Below are 17,761 nucleotides of genomic sequence, written 5' to 3' on the forward strand. Positions count from 1 at the left end.
CTCAACCCAGCATCTGGTGGAGAGCATTGACACGGTAACTCTCACTACGCTGCACCAATTCCTCGTGGCGTCCTTGATCTACTACCTTACCTGCTTCGACGAGGAAAATAACATCAGCTCTGGCGATCGTCCTCAGTCGATGGGCGATTGCAATAACGGTCACGCCGTGACCCTTGACAGCCCGCTCGAGACCTTGCTCTAAAGCCTTCTCGCTTTCTGCGTCGAGTGCGCTCGTACTCTCATCCAGTAGCAGCAACTTTGGCTTCCGTACAAGAGCTCGTGCGATAGATAACCGTTGCCGCTGACCACCAGACAGCTGGTTGCCGTTCGAGCCACACTCGGTATCGTAGCCTTGGGGAAGATCGACGATGGTATCATGTATATTTGCCAGTTTACAGGCTTCTTGAATCTCCTCGTCGGATGGTTCATGACCGGGTCTTGCTCCCAACCCGATGTTGAACTTGATGCTTCCTTGGAAGAGTACGTTCTCTTGGGGAACATAGGCGATATCATCTCGGAAAGACGCGCCATGGTGTCGTGATATATCGAACCCATTGATGGAGATGCTGCCTGAGGAAGGAGAGTAAAATCGCTCAAGAAGGGCCAGGACAGTACTCTTGCCTGCACCTGAAGGACCAACCAAGGCGCAGAATTGACCTGGCTGGATGGTCAATGAAAGCGATGTTAGCACTGGAACACCGGGACGCGCTGGATACGCGAAGCCGACATCTCGGAAGACAACTCTGGCACCACCTTGTGGGGAGGCGGGCAATGGCGATTCAGCATTTGCCTCAACATCGTCTTGTGCTTTTTCGGGTAGTGCCTTCTGGTGTCCTGTAGGTGGTGTGTCCTTGCCGAGCTCGATCAGTCCACAGATGCGCCCGATGGCGCTCTTAGCCTTGGCTATTTCAGGCGCGAGGGTGAATAGTTGACCCCACAACTGTGCGGAGACAAGCATGGCGATGAGAATGACGAAGAACTCGGTCTGGGTATATCTGCCTTCGATGATGTTCTTCGAGCCCCACCAGTAAGCAAAGGCGTAGATGAAGCTACCACAAGAATTGGCGACAGCTAACCAGACGTTGGTCTTGAAGCTTTGCTTCACCATCTCTTTGCGCGGAGCCTTCAACGATCTCCGGTAGGTTTGTATGATCTCTTCTTCAATCGACAATGCATGCACAGTCTTGATGTTCGAGACGGCTTCGATAGTAACACCAATGGAAGATGAGAACGCGCCGGCATGCTTTACAGCAAAGCGACCGATGGCGCGTAACTGCATGTAACCAGCACCCAAAAGTAGCGGTACGATAACGAGACATACGATCGCGATTCGCCAAGCGATGATGTGAGATAGGATAATAGCGGCCACGAAGTTAACAACGACGGAGAAAAGTGTGCCAATGATGGAACCGCTAAAGCCTGCCAACGAATTGCCGTCCTTGGTGATGAACTCAAGTAACATTGATGGGGTTCTCGCCTCGGATTCATGCCATTGCAGCGGCTGCTGGAGCAGCGTGTGCAGAGACAGATTGCGGACCTTGTAGATAAGTCGCTCAGACAAGAGACCGAATGATGCCCAGCTGGTGAAGTTGGCAAGGAAAGCAACACAGGCAAGCATGAACCACATTCCGGACAGCAACTCACCCCTAGACCGAATGTAGTCTGGAGAGTTGCAAGGGGACATGGTGCCCATGATGTTACCGAATAGGAGGCCAGACCCGCAGTATTGCCCTCCTACTATCAGTGCTCCGCAGAAAGCCAGCAACACGATGCCCATGTACGGTCGTGTTAATGGAAACATGGTCTTTCTGATGGAACCTGAGATAACGACTCCCTTGGTATGCTCAACGGGGTCAACGGTCTGCGCATCGCTTGCTGGTACTGCATCAGGCTCTTGAGCGCTCAGTGTCAACTTCTCATCAGTAATAGTGTCGCGCGAATCTAGACTGGTCCTTGAGCTTGACGGACCATCCTCGGTTTTGACAGATTGTAGGCGAATCATATCCGCGTATGATCCGTCCAATTCCATTAGCTGATCGTGAGTGCCCTGCTCGATGATGTCACCCTTCTTCATGACGATGATTTTCGAAGCAGCTTTGATGGTAGACAGTCGATGGGCGATCGAGACCACTGTTCGGCCTTGGGAAGCCCGGTCTATGGCAGCTTGGATACGTTGTTCGCTGGCAGAATCCAATGCAGCAGTGGCCTCGTCGAGGATCAAGATACGCGGGTCGCGGACAAGCGCTCGAGCAAGAGCAACACGTTGCTTCTGCCCACCACTGACAAGGCTGCCACTTGAACCAACTGAGGTCGCAAAACCGAATTCCAGGCGGTCAATAAATACAGCAACATCAGCAAGGTCTGCAGCCTGTCTCACCAGCTGAAGAATCTCTACCACTTCTGGGCCAGCGTTCTCGGCAACCCGATTGAGTTCTTGGCCGCCCCTAACGTCTTCTGCAACCTGAGCGAGGATGCCACTCAAAAGTGTCTTCTCGAGGTGGGCATGAGGTGGACTGTTGACTAGACCAAGAGCGATGTTCTCCAGGATAGAGCGGTCGAGGAGCGATGGTTCTTGTTGCACAAGGCTGATGAAGCCTCGGAGAGTCTTGATATTGATGTCTTTGACGTTGCGCCCATCCAGAAGTACGTCACCGGATTGCGGGTCATAGAAGCGGCTGATAAGGCTTGCGACGGTGGATTTGCCGCTACCAGAGAGACCAACAATGGCAGTCATTTTACCAGCTTCGCATGTCAAGTTGATACCATTCAGTACGGGATGGTCAGGCCTGGAAGAGTATGTGAACGCAACATTGCGGAACTCAACAGTACCCTCGACATCAGTAGGCTTTTCCGCAGATAACGACGTGTTATCGATGGTAGGCTGAGTTTCGATATCCTTGCGCAAGCGCCCAAATGCCGATATGGCACCACCGAACAGTGGCAACATGGGCGCGATCTGACTCAAAACAATAGCACCTGGTGGAAGCATATCAGCCAATGACCATGTACAGGCTAGAAGAGGTACTTACCATCTAGAAGAATGAAGGTGACAGTATAGATTTCTCCAATAGTGGCACTGCCCTTGCCCTCTAAAGAGTCTGCGACTCTGCGACTACCCTGCCAATAACCCAGGGCACTAGCTGAAAAGGCGATAAAGTAGAGAAGACCAGCTTGTACAGCAGCAGCCATGGATTTCTTGATGCCTGCTTCCCGAGCATTGCCTAGGTGGCTCTCGAACTTCTCTTCGAGTCTTGCATTCGCCCCGAGCGCGTGCACGAGACCAACGTGACTGAGAGCTTCAGACGCGATAGCGCTAGCAGACCCAAAGCATGAGCCGAGCCTGGCACTATAATTGCCAACAAAGTGACCACCAACCACTGCCATAAGCAGGAATGCAGGGATTAACGATACGAGCATGCCAGCTAACTCGGCGTTCTTGATGAAGCCAACGATATAGGCAGTAACACAGAAGGAGAGGCAAGTCAATGCCACACCGACCTTCTCGCCAGTTCCGCTCTCGATGGCTTGGATGTCGCCATTGAGTCGAGATGATACTTCTCCGGCTTGTAGGTTGTCGAAGAAGGCCATGTCTTGTCGTAGCAGGTTCCTAAGGTAGCGGTCTCGGATGCGTTGAGCTAGCCGCTGCGATGCCAAGTTCCAGCATACAAGATGTATGTAGATGCAAGCGAAGCTGCCGATAGCGATATAGACAAGCAACAGAATCTTGGGCGTGATATCGGCTTCTTCGTCCCCATTCGAGCCACCATCGCGGTTGTTGCATGTTGCTACATTGATCTCATCGACCAATTGACCAAAGACGATTCCAATGAGCGGGAACGGCACGCCTGCTGCGATGGCAGCTATAGCGCCAACAAATACCAGTATCTTGTCGAGCCATGTCGGGTCTGCGTAGAAGAGGAGATGGAGAAAGCTAAAGAACTGCCTGATAGAGGCCCCCGAGGGCTTGCTGAAAGGCATTGAGCCTATGAGATGTGTTTAGCAGCTTGAGAAAGAATATCCCTCGCTGTATGCTGTGATGAAGACGCGCGAAGACACCTGCATGAGGTTCGCCAGGGCGCTTTGGCCCCGCCAGGAGGCGACGGCCAGGATCGACATAGTGCAGCAGCAGGGCAATTTGCTAGCATAGCGTGAAGGGGTATAGCGTCACGTGAAGAAGGATGTGTAGTGGAAAGTAGTGTGGGTTGGTGGTTCGTGAGTGCAGGCCTGTGAGTGGAGAAAAGGACGTGTCACTTGCATTGTGGTCTGTGCTCAGCTTGCATCAGATTAGATAAAAATTTGCATCATCTAGCGCCTGAACCTTGGAAACAAGAACCCACACCTGCACACCATAACCCGCCCTATATCCTAGCCTGGACTTGTAGTCCGGCGCCATCCCGTACAGCATCAGACCCTGTCGATACCTTGCGCACGATCTCACCTGCCATCAAGGCGATGTCCTTGGCTAACGCACGTCCTCCCTCAGACTTTGAGGACACCAGCCACAAGCGGCAGCCCTCAGCGACGGCGCCACGTTTGAACTGCACTTCCTCCAGGCTATCTCCCTTTGGCCGACAACCCAAGATGAGCGTGTCGATGCTCTGGAACAGTGCGATGTTCGAGAGCGGGTTTGTTGTCGTATCCCTAATGATGAAGTCGGACTGTGAGCACGCGCCAGCGGCGTCTTTTCCAATGATGACGCGTAGTCTGTATTCGCCCTTGGATCGGACCTGCTTCTCGTACGCGCGGTCATAGATCTTCTGGACGAGCTCTGAGGCTTCTGTCACGGAGGCTGTCTGATTGCTGGTTGGCTTCGCCCAAATGGAGCAAAGTTGGGGTTGCGATGGCTTGTTGTCGTTGAGAACCGTCAATGGCGCCAACGACTCGTCTTCTGTAACGACTGTAATGTTGCCCAGGCGGGGGCACGACAACAAATCGTCGAGAATCTCCGTAGTCTTTTCGCCGGATCCGACGAGGGAAATGTTCAATGGTCGCTCGTTGGCACCTCGCAATTCGTTCCGCCTGCTGGGGTAGTCGTGCATCGATATTATTCGCTGTCCAGACAAGAAGTCGACGGTGGGCAACGGCTCCGCAGCTGGACTGCTCATTCTTGATGGTGAGGGAGCGACTATGCTTCGTGCTCGCACTACATGCGTCTTGCCGGCGCTGTCTTTGACAGCCACTTTCCAGCTTTGTACAGCATCCGAATCTACCTCTGGAGCTACGCCAACAACCTCGCTGCCATAGCGTACCTCATCCTTGAAGTGCTCGGCGCACCACCTCATGTAGTCCTCGAACTCTTCTCGCAGAGGGTTGAGTCTGTCTGAGTTTGCAAATTCGATGAGGCGCTTGCGAGCAAGCAGATAGTTGACATAACTGAAAGCAGTCCTTGGGTTGCGGAGTGTTGCGAGATCGTACATGAATGGGCTTTCCACTCGTGTTCTCGATATTTGCGAATCCGATGCCCATGAGAAGGAGGTCTTCTTCTCAACAAAGAGCATCTTCGAATGTTTGCTGGATTCGCGGTTGGCAATGGCTGTTGCCAATTGCGCTGCGCCAAAGCCGACGCATACGAGGTCGTAGTATGGCGATGAATCTGCCATGGGTGTAGGAGTTGTTCTCTCGGTTGAAGTCATTATGAATGAAGGATTGATTCGTTTGAAGCAGATGTCGATTATCGCCTTCTAGGTGCGTACATCAAGAAGGTGTTTCGACGCTAAAAATATAGTACTACAGCACCACAACACAACCGCACAACTCAGGCACAATTTGCAGACCCTGCACACCGGCCAGTATCAGCTAGATGTGTCGATGCCCACACTCAAAACAACGATGTCACCGATGGCTAGCGTCAGCGGCACAAGTGCGCGAATCTTTGCGTCCACATACGCCGGCGGCTTGCATGTGGGTGCTAGCCCAAGGCCCACATGGGGTGGCCAACCACCCAGTCGGAGCTTTCCTCACGCCACGTCCGCACGGCAGCCCTGTGACCAGTTTTTCTTGCCGGAGGATGGGTAACAAATCCACCATCGCCTAAGCCTGCGTAATGTGGTGGTCTAAACTATCCCGGATATTAGGGACGACCTCGGTTAAACGTTCACACGTTGGAGTCCTGAGCATCTTGAACGACCTCAAACAATTGGGTTATAGCTGCTCGCCCATTGCTGTCGCGCAACCAACTGCGTCTGCTATCTTCTGCTCATATCTTCTTCTTCATTATCCAACTTCACTATGGCGCAACAGGAAACGCAGGATACCGCGCAAGAGCCGCTCGTTCTCAAGCTTCCTCACCCATATCTAACCGCATACACTATCGTTAATGTGGCACCGAAAGGACAGCTCATAAGCTACCAAGTTCAGCTTTCTTCAGCAAACATCACAGGCAAGGAGGTTGCTCCGCCGGCAGTTCTACATAACGAAACTGTTTCATTCACCGACATTAGCACCTTGAGCCAAGATGCAGTACCAGCGAAGGGAGACAACAGTTCTTGGGCTCGCACTCGAAGATCCCCATATGTAACAGTCTCTTGGAACAAGGATCGGCCAACCGTCCCGCAACTTTGGCTCATTGCCTACGCGTTGGTCTCACTGCACCCGCTAGTTGAGAATTTCCGCGTGCTATTCTCTGGGAAAGACTCGCAGGAACTAGCCAATGAGCTTTATGCCACCGGCCTTTTCCACTCGCATCCAAAGGCTTCCAATGCTTCGGCGCCTCATGATGGTCACCTCCTCTTCCGAGGAACATTCTGGCAGGGCGCCGCATCTCCATTCGGTGCTCGTCCAGTCTGGGCACCGCACCTTCACGCCTCTGGAAAGCCGATCCAGAGACCATATCCTCCATTTCCGTTTCAGAATGCACCATCGACTCAGTTCCCGGCTGTACCACGGCATACGCAACATCCTGTCCGTGAACCAAAGCCCGAGCCTGGCTCGATCATTTACAGCCGATGGGTGCCACACCTGAAGGAGCATTTTACAATGGTGGCTCTTGACTACACCAATGATGAGCATCTCCGACTATTCAACAAGTGGCAAAACGACCCACGTGTCGCTGCAGGTTGGAACGAAACCGGCACTCTGGATCAACACCGTGAATATCTCCGAAAGCTGCATGAGGACCCCCACGTACTCACCATGTTCGCTGCTTTCGACGACATTCTGTTTGCCTACTTTGAGGTTTATTGGGCAATGGTAAGTCAAGATCGTGTCCGACCCAATGTAACCTTTCGACTAACACATGTCGCAGGAGGACCACATGGGTGCTCACTACCAGTCTTCGCCATATGACCGCGGCAGGCACTCACTCGTCGGCGACGTTCGATTCAGAGGGCCTTACCGCGTTTCTGCATGGTGGTCTGGCCTCATGCACTACATGTTCCTTGATGAGCCACGCACCTGGAACCTGGTAGGTGAACCAGCAGCAACAAGCAGCACTGTGCTAGCATATGACTTCGCCCACGGTTTCCACGTTGAGAAGATCATGGACCTTCCACACAAGCGCAGTGCTTTGATGATGGTTAATCGAGAGAAATTCTTCACATTAAGTCCTTTCACCTGGGACGGGGAGAAGAAAGTTCGCCCAAGCCTGGATGCAGGTGCCAAGTCAAAGTTGTAGACTGCCACCTCGCACTTTGTTTCTAATACCACGCAACTACAATTATTTCCATTAATGTAAATACGAACAAATTTTGACCATCAACTCAGCATGGCATGGATATTCTTCTGGCTATTTTGTGATTACTGATTGTCATCTACCTACAGATCAAGCTCCATCTCCCGAGATTCGCCTCGAGACGGCTGCAACATACCGCTAGTCATTAGACAGCTTCGGCATCGCTCTCAAAAGAACAATCGCTGCGTAGCGTTCTTCCGGTATGCTCGTATATCCCACGCTAACCGATGGCACGCACGTCACAAATGACATGACCTCGCACCCCAGCCGTCCAATGACGCCCGGAGCGACCCCGGCTCGTGTATGCAGGACGCGGATCTGATAATTAGCCGTACTCTTTTATCTGATCCGTCGTTGCATGGTGGGCGCAGAGGCCAGGCGCCCAGAACGGTGTGGAGTGTCAGTGCCTTCGTGCGACCTGAGGCGTATTCGATTGCGACTAGGATCGGTCACTTTGTGGAGATGCGTGTGTGGATGCAACACGTAACGGCGATGCAGCACTACGACTGGCGCAACCCTGGAAATAGTCCGCGGCATATCTTCTCGAATCAGATAGTATCGCTACGCGACTAGAAGAATTTTTATCAGATGCACCAGCATGACACCATGATGCCTGATGGGGCAGCTGCTACAAACCACGCAGCGGATGCAAGGAAATTTACGGGATAGTTATTGCCCAGGCGCTAGGATTCCTTCCCACCTCCACACCCATCTTGTTCCGACGCCTTACTCGCACTTCCATCTGATTAAATTTTCTTCTTGATCTGATAAAAATTTTGCAAGCCTGCATCAATGTCATGCACGCACCTCGTATACAACATACGACATGTGATGCACCGATATCGCAGCAGCGTCGACTGGTTTTGATGGCCGGTTTAATCTTATCAGATCAAGATTGAACGCCCGACCCCTGTCGGCTAACTACCCTGACCATGGTGGCTTCGCCGCTTGCTGTCATCGGTCCTGGGCTGCTCGTTCTCTACACTCCGGCGACCAGCCAGTGCCGATCTTCTCCCGCTGTGAGCACAAAAATTGTGTCCATCACTTGACGGTGTCTGCTAGACTTGCCATAGTACTGACCGCGGCGTTGCGCCCGGAAAGAGTAGGTAGAGCTACGCGCGGAGACCCAGCAAGCCAGCCATGTCATGGCCTGTTTCGTTTCAATTCCAAAGGACGAGAGATGACCCACTAAGTACGTCGCTCTCTATCTCCGGAAGACGGCAGGACTGGAGATCAAAGATAGCCTGGTCCTGCTGGTGCTTAAGCTTAGATCCGAGCCATCGGCGAAAAGCACCGTCATTATCGCTGTTGCTATCGCTATGGCCAGTGTTGGTACCTCGAAGATTCATCGTCAAGCGCTCGACTGTCTCTGGGTACTGCTGTATACCATCGCTTCACTATCGTTTTCTTTCTACGCTTTTCATCATCTAAGTCGCCAACTTATACCAATTACCACAAGATAGTGTGTCCATCGGGCGGCATACTGTATTCATTCAGTAACTTTTCGACGTTGGATCGCAAGATCTGATAACGAGATGGCGGAATTGTATGATCAATCGCGGAATGACGCCTTACAGCGTCTCAACCAAACACTCCTCCAGATCGACCCATATATCCTACCTCCATATCCCAACCTATCTATCGTCGCCGGGCCATTGGATCCCCCACTACTCCAGTTGACCCTGTCGCAACTGCTTCGGAAACAGGTCGATTGCTATCCGGAGAATGAAGCTGTTGTCATTCCCTGGACTGGCGCACGGTGGACGTACCAGCAGCTATGGGACGAGTCGAGCTTGCTAGCAAGAGCGTTGCTGAAAGAGGGTGTAAGACCGAGAGATAGGATAGGAATCATGAGCGGTAATTGCGAAAAGTATATTGCAATTTTCTTTGCATGCGCAAGGGTAGGGGGCATTTGTGTTACGCTCAACAACACGTATACGGCGACAGAGATGGAGTACGCGCTAAAACATACAAGTAAGTGTTCTTGACGGGTGGTATAAAATAGCGAAACTGACCAAGGTAGAATGTAGAGTACTCTTCACAACACCCACGATCGCGCGCTTCGACAACGGACCATTACTGCACAAGCTCAGCCAACCTGATGTCACGTCCACACTACCAGACCTCAAGACTGTATGTCTGATCCGCGGCCAACACGACAGCTTCATCAGCTACTCCTCCCTCATCGAAGAAGCCCAATATATCCCCGAGCATATCTTAGACATCTTCGACGGCATAATAAGTCCCTACGACGTCGCAAACCTCCAATTCACAAGTGGCAGCACCGGAAACCCAAAGGCTGCCATGTTGACACACCAGTAAGTGTCTCCTCTTCTATTCTACCAATACGCGTCTGACCTCGTTTAGCAATTTGATCAACAACTCGCGCTTCATAGGGGATCGCATGGATCTGACACCCAACGATACCCTCTGCTGCCCGCCGCCCCTCTTCCATTGCTTCGGTCTAACACTCGGTCTCCTCGCTTGCCTCACACACGGTGCCAAGATTGTCTTCCCAGCCGAATCCTTCGATCCCGTCGCTTGCATGCGTGCAATTGACGCAGAACGCTGCACAGCCCTACATGGTGTACCCGCCATGATGGAGTCTATAATGGATGTCCCACGGCCGGAAGGATGGACAAGTGATCTCAGAACGGGGATTGTGGCGGGCAGTCCAGTGCCAAAGTGGCTCATGGAGCGCATGGTCAATGAGCTCAACATGTCGGACTTTACATCTTCGTACGGGCTCACGGAAGCGAGCCCTACTGTGTTCAACGCGCACACAAACGACTCGCTGCATGCGCGGTTGACTACTGTTGGAACAGTAATGCCTCATGCGCGGGTAAAGATAGTGGACCATCAGGATCGCATCGTGCCAATCGGTGTAAGGGGCGAGCTCTGCGTCGCGGGATACCAAGTCTGTCGTGGATACTGGGAGAATGCTGAGAAGACGGCGGAACTTATCGTGCGCGACGAGTATGGCGAGCCTTGGCTACACACTGGTGACGAGGCAGTCTTGGATGTAGATGGATACTGTACCATCACCGGAAGGTTCAAAGATATCATCATCCGAGGTGGGTATTCCCCTACAATCAGTACATCTCCCATTGCTTCTGTACTAACAGCATACCAGGAGGCGAAAACATCTACCCCCTAGAAATCGAAGAACGTCTCGTCGCACACCCATCCATCACCCGCGCCATCGTTGTCGGCGTCTCACATCCCCGTTACGTCGAGGTACCTGCTGCCTTCCTCCTACACGAGCCGAATACAGACAAGCCAGATTTAGCAGAAGTGCAGGCATGGGTACGGAAAGTACTCGGCAGGCACAAAGCTCCTGTTCACATCTTCTGGCTAGGAGAGGACTGTGACGCTGAAGTGCCGTTGACAGGTAGCGGTAAGATCAAAAAGTTTGTGTTAAGAGATGTTGCAGAGGATTTGTTGAAAGGGCGATGATCACGAGGTCGGGATGTCACGTGCAGACGTGGCACGGTCGAAATTTAGCGTGTCAAACTTCAGCGCCCGCGGACAAGCTTTATCTATTTTATTGCGACGCCTTCATCGTTCTTGCATCAATTACATTTTTGTTGATCCGCATATCACTACGATGTCTCCGTGTCCTCTTGACCGTCTCCCGCCCACTCCGAGATGTCCCTGCCTTCGAACACTTGATGTTCCTCGGAGGACGCAAAGCACACGTCATGGCATCGTCAAAGCTACATCGCCAATGCTTCCTTCAGGCTCACGCGACGCGGTCAGCCAATGATCTTCCGGCTATCACATCAAACCGTCATGATTATCGACTTACAGGAATATACAGCACCATGGATCTCCACGTGCTCACTACCTACGCCTCTCCTCCCACCTGTCGTTAAGACATGTCATTGTCTGCCCCTCGTCTCCTTCATTCCAGTTTCCTACGAACCACCGCTCGTGTATCCACGATACGTCTAGCTTCATATAGCAGACTTGTGTCCCGCCTACAGCAAGTGCCGAACTACCAATTTGCGAGACAGCGAGCGAATATGGCGACCATGAGCCGTGACGCGTCAGTAGCTACGGCCAAGACGTCAGATCCAAAACACTTCATGTATACCAGTGGAGAGACTGATCCGGTATGGATACATCACCTGCCTTACAAGAACATTCCCAAGTTCCCCAAGCTTGATAAGGACCTTGAGACAGACGTCTGCATTGTTGGCGCTGGTATCTCTGGTGTCTCAGTGGCCTACGAGCTAGTAACTCGTGGGCTGAACGTCGTCTTGATCGAGGGCCGTGAGGTACTGTCAGGTGAAACTGGACGTACAAGCGGTCATCTCGCTAATGATCTTGACGATGGCTACACGGCGATCGCGAAGAAGCACGGAGACAAAGGCGCAAAAGCTGCCGCAGAATCACATACTTGGGCATTGAACCGCGTCGGCGAGATCTCAAAGCAGCTGGGCATTGAGTGCGAGTACCGCCATCTCCCCGGCTACGACTTCTCTCAATACCCAAAGGACTCGAAAGACCACGCGAGCGACATCAAGGAGTTGATTGAGGACGGCAACAAGGCGAAGGAGCTTGGCATTGTGACAGAGTACAAGGAGGGGTTCAAGCTCAAGGGCTGGGAGGGCAGCATTGATCAGAGCGACGCTGTTATCTACCCTCAGCAAGCGACATTCCACCCCACCAAGTACGTCGTCGGTGTTCTCGACTTCCTCAAGCAGCAGCCCAACTTCTCGTGTTACACAAACACTCGATGCATTGATGTGCAAGAGAAGGGTGTAGAGATCATGGGCCTGGGCCACAAAGACGTATACGTTAAGACCGCTAACGGAAACACGATCAAGTGTGCCGACGCCGTCGAAGCAACCTGCGTCCCACTACAGAAGTTATCCGTTATCGCCGAGGAGGAGTACTACCGCACCTACTGCATCGCCATCCGCGTACCCAAGGGCTCAGTCGAAGACGCCCTGATCTACGATTCGGCCGAAATCTACAAGTACATCCGCCTCACTGAGTGCGACTCAAACGATGACTACATGGTCGTAGGAGGCGGCGACCACAAAGTCGGCCAAGCTGACACTGTCGTACCCTTCAAAGAACTCGAAGAATGGACCCGCGCCCGCTTCCCGCAAGCAACCACAATTGACTACAAGTGGAGTGGTCAGGTCTTCGAGCCAGTCGATCACATGGCCTTCATCGGCAAGAACCAAGGCAACAAACATATCTACATCATCACCGGTGACTCGGGCAACGGTCTCACTCATGGTGTCCTGGCGGGTAAACTCATCGCGGATTCCATAACTGAGCAACCCAACGACTGGATCTCGGCTTACGATCCCAAGCGTCTTGCTTCCATTGCAAAATCTGCTACCAGTATGATAAGCCACGACCTGCAAATTAACGCACAGTACAAGCGCTTCGCCCAGTCAGATATTAAGGATATCGAAGATCTTGTACCTGGCGAGGGTGGTGTTCTCAACACCAATCCTACCAAGCCTCTGGCTGTATATAAGGACGAGGGCGGTCAGATACACAAATTCTCAGCGCTGTGTCCGCATCTCAAGGGTGTGGTATGCTGGAATACTACGGAAAAGAGTTGGGATTGCCCAGTGCATGGATCAAGATTTAGCAAGGACGGTGTGCAGCTTTGTGGACCGTCGAAAATGGGTCTGGAGCCTGCGGACGAGAGTGGGAAAATGGTGCAGGAAAAGGCTCTCAAGGTTTGAACGCGCCATGCTGGCAGTGTTAAATCATTGCAAAGTAGTACAATGATTATGCAAAAAACAACAAACTCGTTCCCCTCATCAGCTGCTCCGCCAGACTACACTCACTTCCTGTCGTGCCGACCACAGGTAACAATTAACATTTTCCACTTTCACTTTTACCTTCATCTTTCTTGCATCCTCCCACAATCATGTCATCATAAAATCTCACTCTCACCTATTCGAAGTACTCGCTGATCCAAGCCCATTCTACCACGCTGACCCTAACCCCACTTGCACAAACGACTCCATTGCCACCCTCTTCTGACTGACCTCAAATGGCGACCTCCACCTCCAATCGCCGCACCTCCCAACGCTCTGCCCGCGCCCAAAGTATCCAAAGCATACAATCTGACTCGTCCTTCACACCACGTCCAACGCCACCTCCACCACCACAGCGACTCAGTCGCGGCGTCCGCGCTAACAGTATCGTCAGTGAATTCGCCTCACCTTCTGTAGCAGACACAACAAACGAGATAGACGAAAAGAAATCTGGACTCAGGCTATTGCCAGCGCATTATCTTCTCCCACCGACACACCCCAGCCCGTACGAGGGAAGCTTGGAGAGGAGCTTAGATGCTATCCAAGACTGGGGACGCCTCCACATGTCCGTCAACGGGGTTACGCAAGGCAAGTCACCATCCCTCGTCTGCTACGAACTATATGTGAGGTGAGTACTAACCCTGGTCAATTGAACTCTTCAGGCATGCAAAACCTCATCGACACGCTCCTCAAGCCAGTGGATATGAAAACAAATTGGTGTGTAGTAGTCTATAGCATCCGCGATGGCCCATCGGAACATAGGCGTGACCTGATCGAAGAGCTGCTCTTCCTACTCACGCGCACCCTTCTACCAGAGCAGATCGTCGAGAATAGAGGGCTGATGGCGCGCCTTTACAACGCGAAGAAACAGCTCGCCATGCGCCTGGCATTGCGGTACGATATGTTGAGGGAATGGAAGATGGAAGCTGGGACGTATCATCGTGATCAAGCGGTCACTGTAGCATCGGAACCACCGCCAGAGCGAGTTGAATCATCAGCGCTCGCGGCCGTGAGCGAGGATGTGGAAAGAAGATTTCCCTTCCGACGTCCCCTCCTGCCGAATATCATACCCACCTTGATCGCAGCTCCGTCAGGCGGCTTCACGACACACGGCGTACGCGAGCGAATGAAACACCACGTCACGGACTTAGACGCCTACCTTCTGTTGGAAGACGAAGAGGTGGCAGGGTGGAGCGGCTTGAAGTTAACAACTACCATAATCCAAGTTCTTCTGCATTGGCAGTGGTTGAGGCAAAACAATGCAGTGCTGGATGAGATGGAGGTCCACGGATGGGAGGACTTGGAAGGCAAGGCCGATGAGTCGGAGTGGATCGCTGAGGATGTGAAGAGAAATATTGTGGGTGGAGGAAAGAGGGAGGGCGGTGGTTCGAGAGTAGGAATGATGAGATGAGGTTTGAACAAGGTAGGCTGGTGCGTCTAGACCGGGAACGACTCCACACCCGACAAAAAAAAAACGAGAAATTTGCCCACGATGCCGTCCACCACAACCACGGCAACCAGACCTGGACGGACGCAAAAAGTTGGACTTGCAGGGAATCGAACCCTGGACCACTCCCATGCTAAGGGAGTATTATACCACTAAACCACAGGCCCGATTTTGCTCTTGTGACTGGCTACGCATACATCTAATATATTTCGAAAGGACTGAAGAGAGGATGACGCACCCCACACTACAGACCGCCTTGTCGGTGTACGCTGCTATCCTTGCTCCAGCGACGGAACGTCTTGCCTTTCTTCCAGAACAGTATACCAAATAAGCACCATAGCGTGATCAAAGCCGCGTTCGTCATGATGGGTGAGATAAATCTAGTCTTGTTAACAGTGATCGGTTGCATGTAGAAAACCGTAGAACTTACCCAGCCTCCTCACTCCAAGGCGTGATGAACTTGCCAAAGCCATAGCCCCAAACATTCTTGTTTACAGTGACAGCAACCATCAAAGACCCAGCTACAGGCTTGTAGGAGTCGATGGCATATGTACTGACGATACCGGGTAGAGCTGCGACTTGGATTCCAGCACAGGTGTACCCGATAATAATGATGGCCTCCCAGGGCCACTTGCGCTCGTAGCCTATGGCTACGACAATGTTGCCAATAAGCATTATGATGACATAGGGTATCATGGCTGGCAAGCGCATCTCAGGCTCACGAATCCCATTGTTCTTCCGGGTACTTCTCGCAGATACCCAATCACTGAGTGGACCAGCTGTGAATAGTCCGATGAAGGCACCGACCATAACAGCAAAGTTGGTGAATCCGACAGTCATGGGCTTGAAGTTGTACGGTGGCAAGGACAGGACTTGACTCTGTGTAAGGTTGATTGTGAGAAAGCTGGAGCATGACCAACTGACAACAAAAGCGGCGAATTCGACAATGGGGAAGGCGAACAACTTCCAAGGAATCCAAAGGTCGAGAAAGATGGAACGGAACGGGTGGGCGTTCGGTTGGAACATCTTCCATTGCCATTTGCCAGGCTTGCCACGTCCCAGGAAGGGATCGCGCTGTGCAGTCTCGGACATTTCCAGGCCGGCAGTACTAGGAAGAACAGAGTTGGCGGTGTTGATGTGTTGGATTTGATTTGTCTCTTTCTCAGAATCAGAGTTGTTGACTTCTTCCCGGGTGGTCGCTTTCGTCTTCTCTTCAAGCGAGTTGGCTTGCTTCTGCCCAACGTGCTCAGGTAAAGCACGCTTGAACCTTGTTTCAGGAAACATGAACACTACCATCAAGAACGAAAGGACCAGGATGCCAGTGTTGAGCCACCAAAAACTGCGCCAGCCGACTGTTTCGGTCATCGATCCTGACACAATAGGACCAACCATGAGCGAGCCCATGTACACGACCCAGTACAGAGTGTTCCACTTTCCGCGGTCGTGCAAGAAAAAGACGTCGGCGATGACTTCCGGCATGATAGTCTCAGCCGGTCCAGCGCCGATACCATTAACAATGCAGGCGCCCATGAAGGAGTTGTAAGAGTTGGACTTGGCACGCCATATTGAGGTACCAATGTTGATAAGCTGGGACGCGAGATAGACGGGCCGACGACCGAAAGACGTGCTGATCGGTACCCTAGAGATTGCTTGTCAGCCTTTGAGTCTGAATGATACAATGTTCGTACCCACCAGATGAAGTTGCTGAATCCGAGTACCAAGATACACACGCCAGTGAATTGCACTGCTCCCGCCAGGTCGGTCTCGAAAGCTTCGATGAGTGCGGGAAACATAGGTGCAAGAGCTAACGGACCAAATCCTTGCGTAAACGTGACCATAGATGCTGAGATGATACATGCTAGCTTCCACCCAGTGCTCCAGTTCAGTGGGTCATTTGGATCATCACTAGGTTGTGGAACGAGGACCTCGCGATGTGTACCCTTGACGAAATGATGTGAGCCAACATCTGTCATAACCTCCGTGCCAGGAAGGATCTCCGTGTGAAGCTCCTCTTCGAGCTGTCGGCGTTCCTGCATTTCTTAGTACTGTCAAATGAAGATCAAGACAGAACCTTACATCTTCATTGTAGTCGTGAGCATTCATGGTGAGTCAAGCAACTACTCTGCGAGAGTAGCGAAGATGGTGATCAATTCCAGAACGCGGCAAAGTATATGTGTCGTCTGCAATAGCCGAAACCGCACAACCCAAAGCTCTCGAATTGCGTACTGGTGCTGCTACAACGTGACTTCTCACCTCATTCCGAGGTAGAGTTCAGCTGTGGCTTGTTATCGAGCGTCGAAAGTCGGTAGAATAGCGCCGCGAGCGGACACGATAATTCGGCAATTGTAGTCGGAGCCGTTTCCAAGGCGAAGAGCTGGCGTATACACAGCAATAAGGCCGACGCGTGGCTGAGCGTCTAGATATTTATGAGAAAGCTTGACACCCAGCCGCCAGGTTCTCCGCATCCTTCACACGTGGTGGGCGGTTGTGCCGTCTCATCCTTTGTAGCTAATCATCGACGGCTCATATCAGCGGATGCTGTCCATTCAGAGGCCTCGTATATGTGATAGCCTGATTTTAGCCCCAGCACATCGATACGTATCCATGCTCGCAGCTCTGCACGATTGGTGTTCCTACCCCGGATTCAGGATCGAGCGGAGGCGGATGAATTGTGCGGCAAATGAGCTGGTGTACAGTCGCAGTTCATCCAGCCATGCTGCCCAGGATTAGTTGAGATTGAGCCGACCGCACGGATACTTGATCAAAAGAGTGATGGTACGATCATGGTGAGTGAGGTTTGAGCGACTTGTGTAACTGCCGAGCCGCGCTATCTCGCGCTACGTCGTTAGTGTG

General features: G+C 52.2%; 4 protein-coding genes across 4 annotated transcripts; 2 read left to right on the plus strand and 2 right to left on the minus strand.

Annotated features, from left to right (window-relative positions):
- Position 1: 1 nt before the first annotated feature.
- Positions 2-5,633, minus strand: GT037_008197 (leptomycin b resistance protein pmd1; the record flags this gene model as incomplete). Its single annotated transcript, XM_038933244.1, has 3 exons — positions 2-2,976; positions 3,030-3,983; positions 4,439-5,633. The coding sequence occupies 3 exons, from the start codon at positions 5,631-5,633 to the stop codon at positions 2-4; spliced, it is 5,124 nt and encodes a 1,707-aa protein (XP_038783909.1).
- Positions 5,634-6,228: 595 nt separating this feature from the next.
- On the plus strand, positions 6,229-7,612 carry GT037_008198 (uncharacterized protein; the record flags this gene model as incomplete). The annotated part of the gene is made up of 2 exons (XM_038933245.1): positions 6,229-7,188; positions 7,244-7,612. 2 exons carry the CDS (start codon positions 6,229-6,231, stop codon positions 7,610-7,612), a joined length of 1,329 nt encoding a protein of 442 aa, XP_038783910.1.
- Positions 7,613-9,204: 1,592 nt separating this feature from the next.
- On the plus strand, positions 9,205-14,872 carry GT037_008199 (acetyl-synthetase-like protein; the record flags this gene model as incomplete). Its single annotated transcript, XM_038933246.1, has 8 exons — positions 9,205-9,643; positions 9,693-9,987; positions 10,037-10,743; positions 10,803-11,066; positions 11,726-13,227; positions 13,466-13,509; positions 13,856-14,089; positions 14,224-14,872. The coding sequence occupies 8 exons, from the start codon at positions 9,205-9,207 to the stop codon at positions 14,870-14,872; spliced, it is 4,134 nt and encodes a 1,377-aa protein (XP_038783911.1).
- A 280-nt stretch (positions 14,873-15,152) lies between these two features.
- On the minus strand, positions 15,153-17,011 carry GT037_008200 (mfs general substrate transporter; the record flags this gene model as incomplete). Its single annotated transcript, XM_038933247.1, has 4 exons — positions 15,153-15,288; positions 15,339-16,547; positions 16,601-16,938; positions 16,985-17,011. 4 exons carry the CDS (start codon positions 17,009-17,011, stop codon positions 15,153-15,155), a joined length of 1,710 nt encoding a protein of 569 aa, XP_038783912.1.
- Positions 17,012-17,761: the final 750 nt, after the last annotated feature.

This window comes from Alternaria burnsii, assembly GCF_013036055.1.
Source record: "Alternaria burnsii strain CBS107.38 chromosome Unknown 753, whole genome shotgun sequence".
NCBI lineage: Eukaryota > Fungi > Ascomycota > Dothideomycetes > Pleosporales > Pleosporaceae > Alternaria > Alternaria burnsii.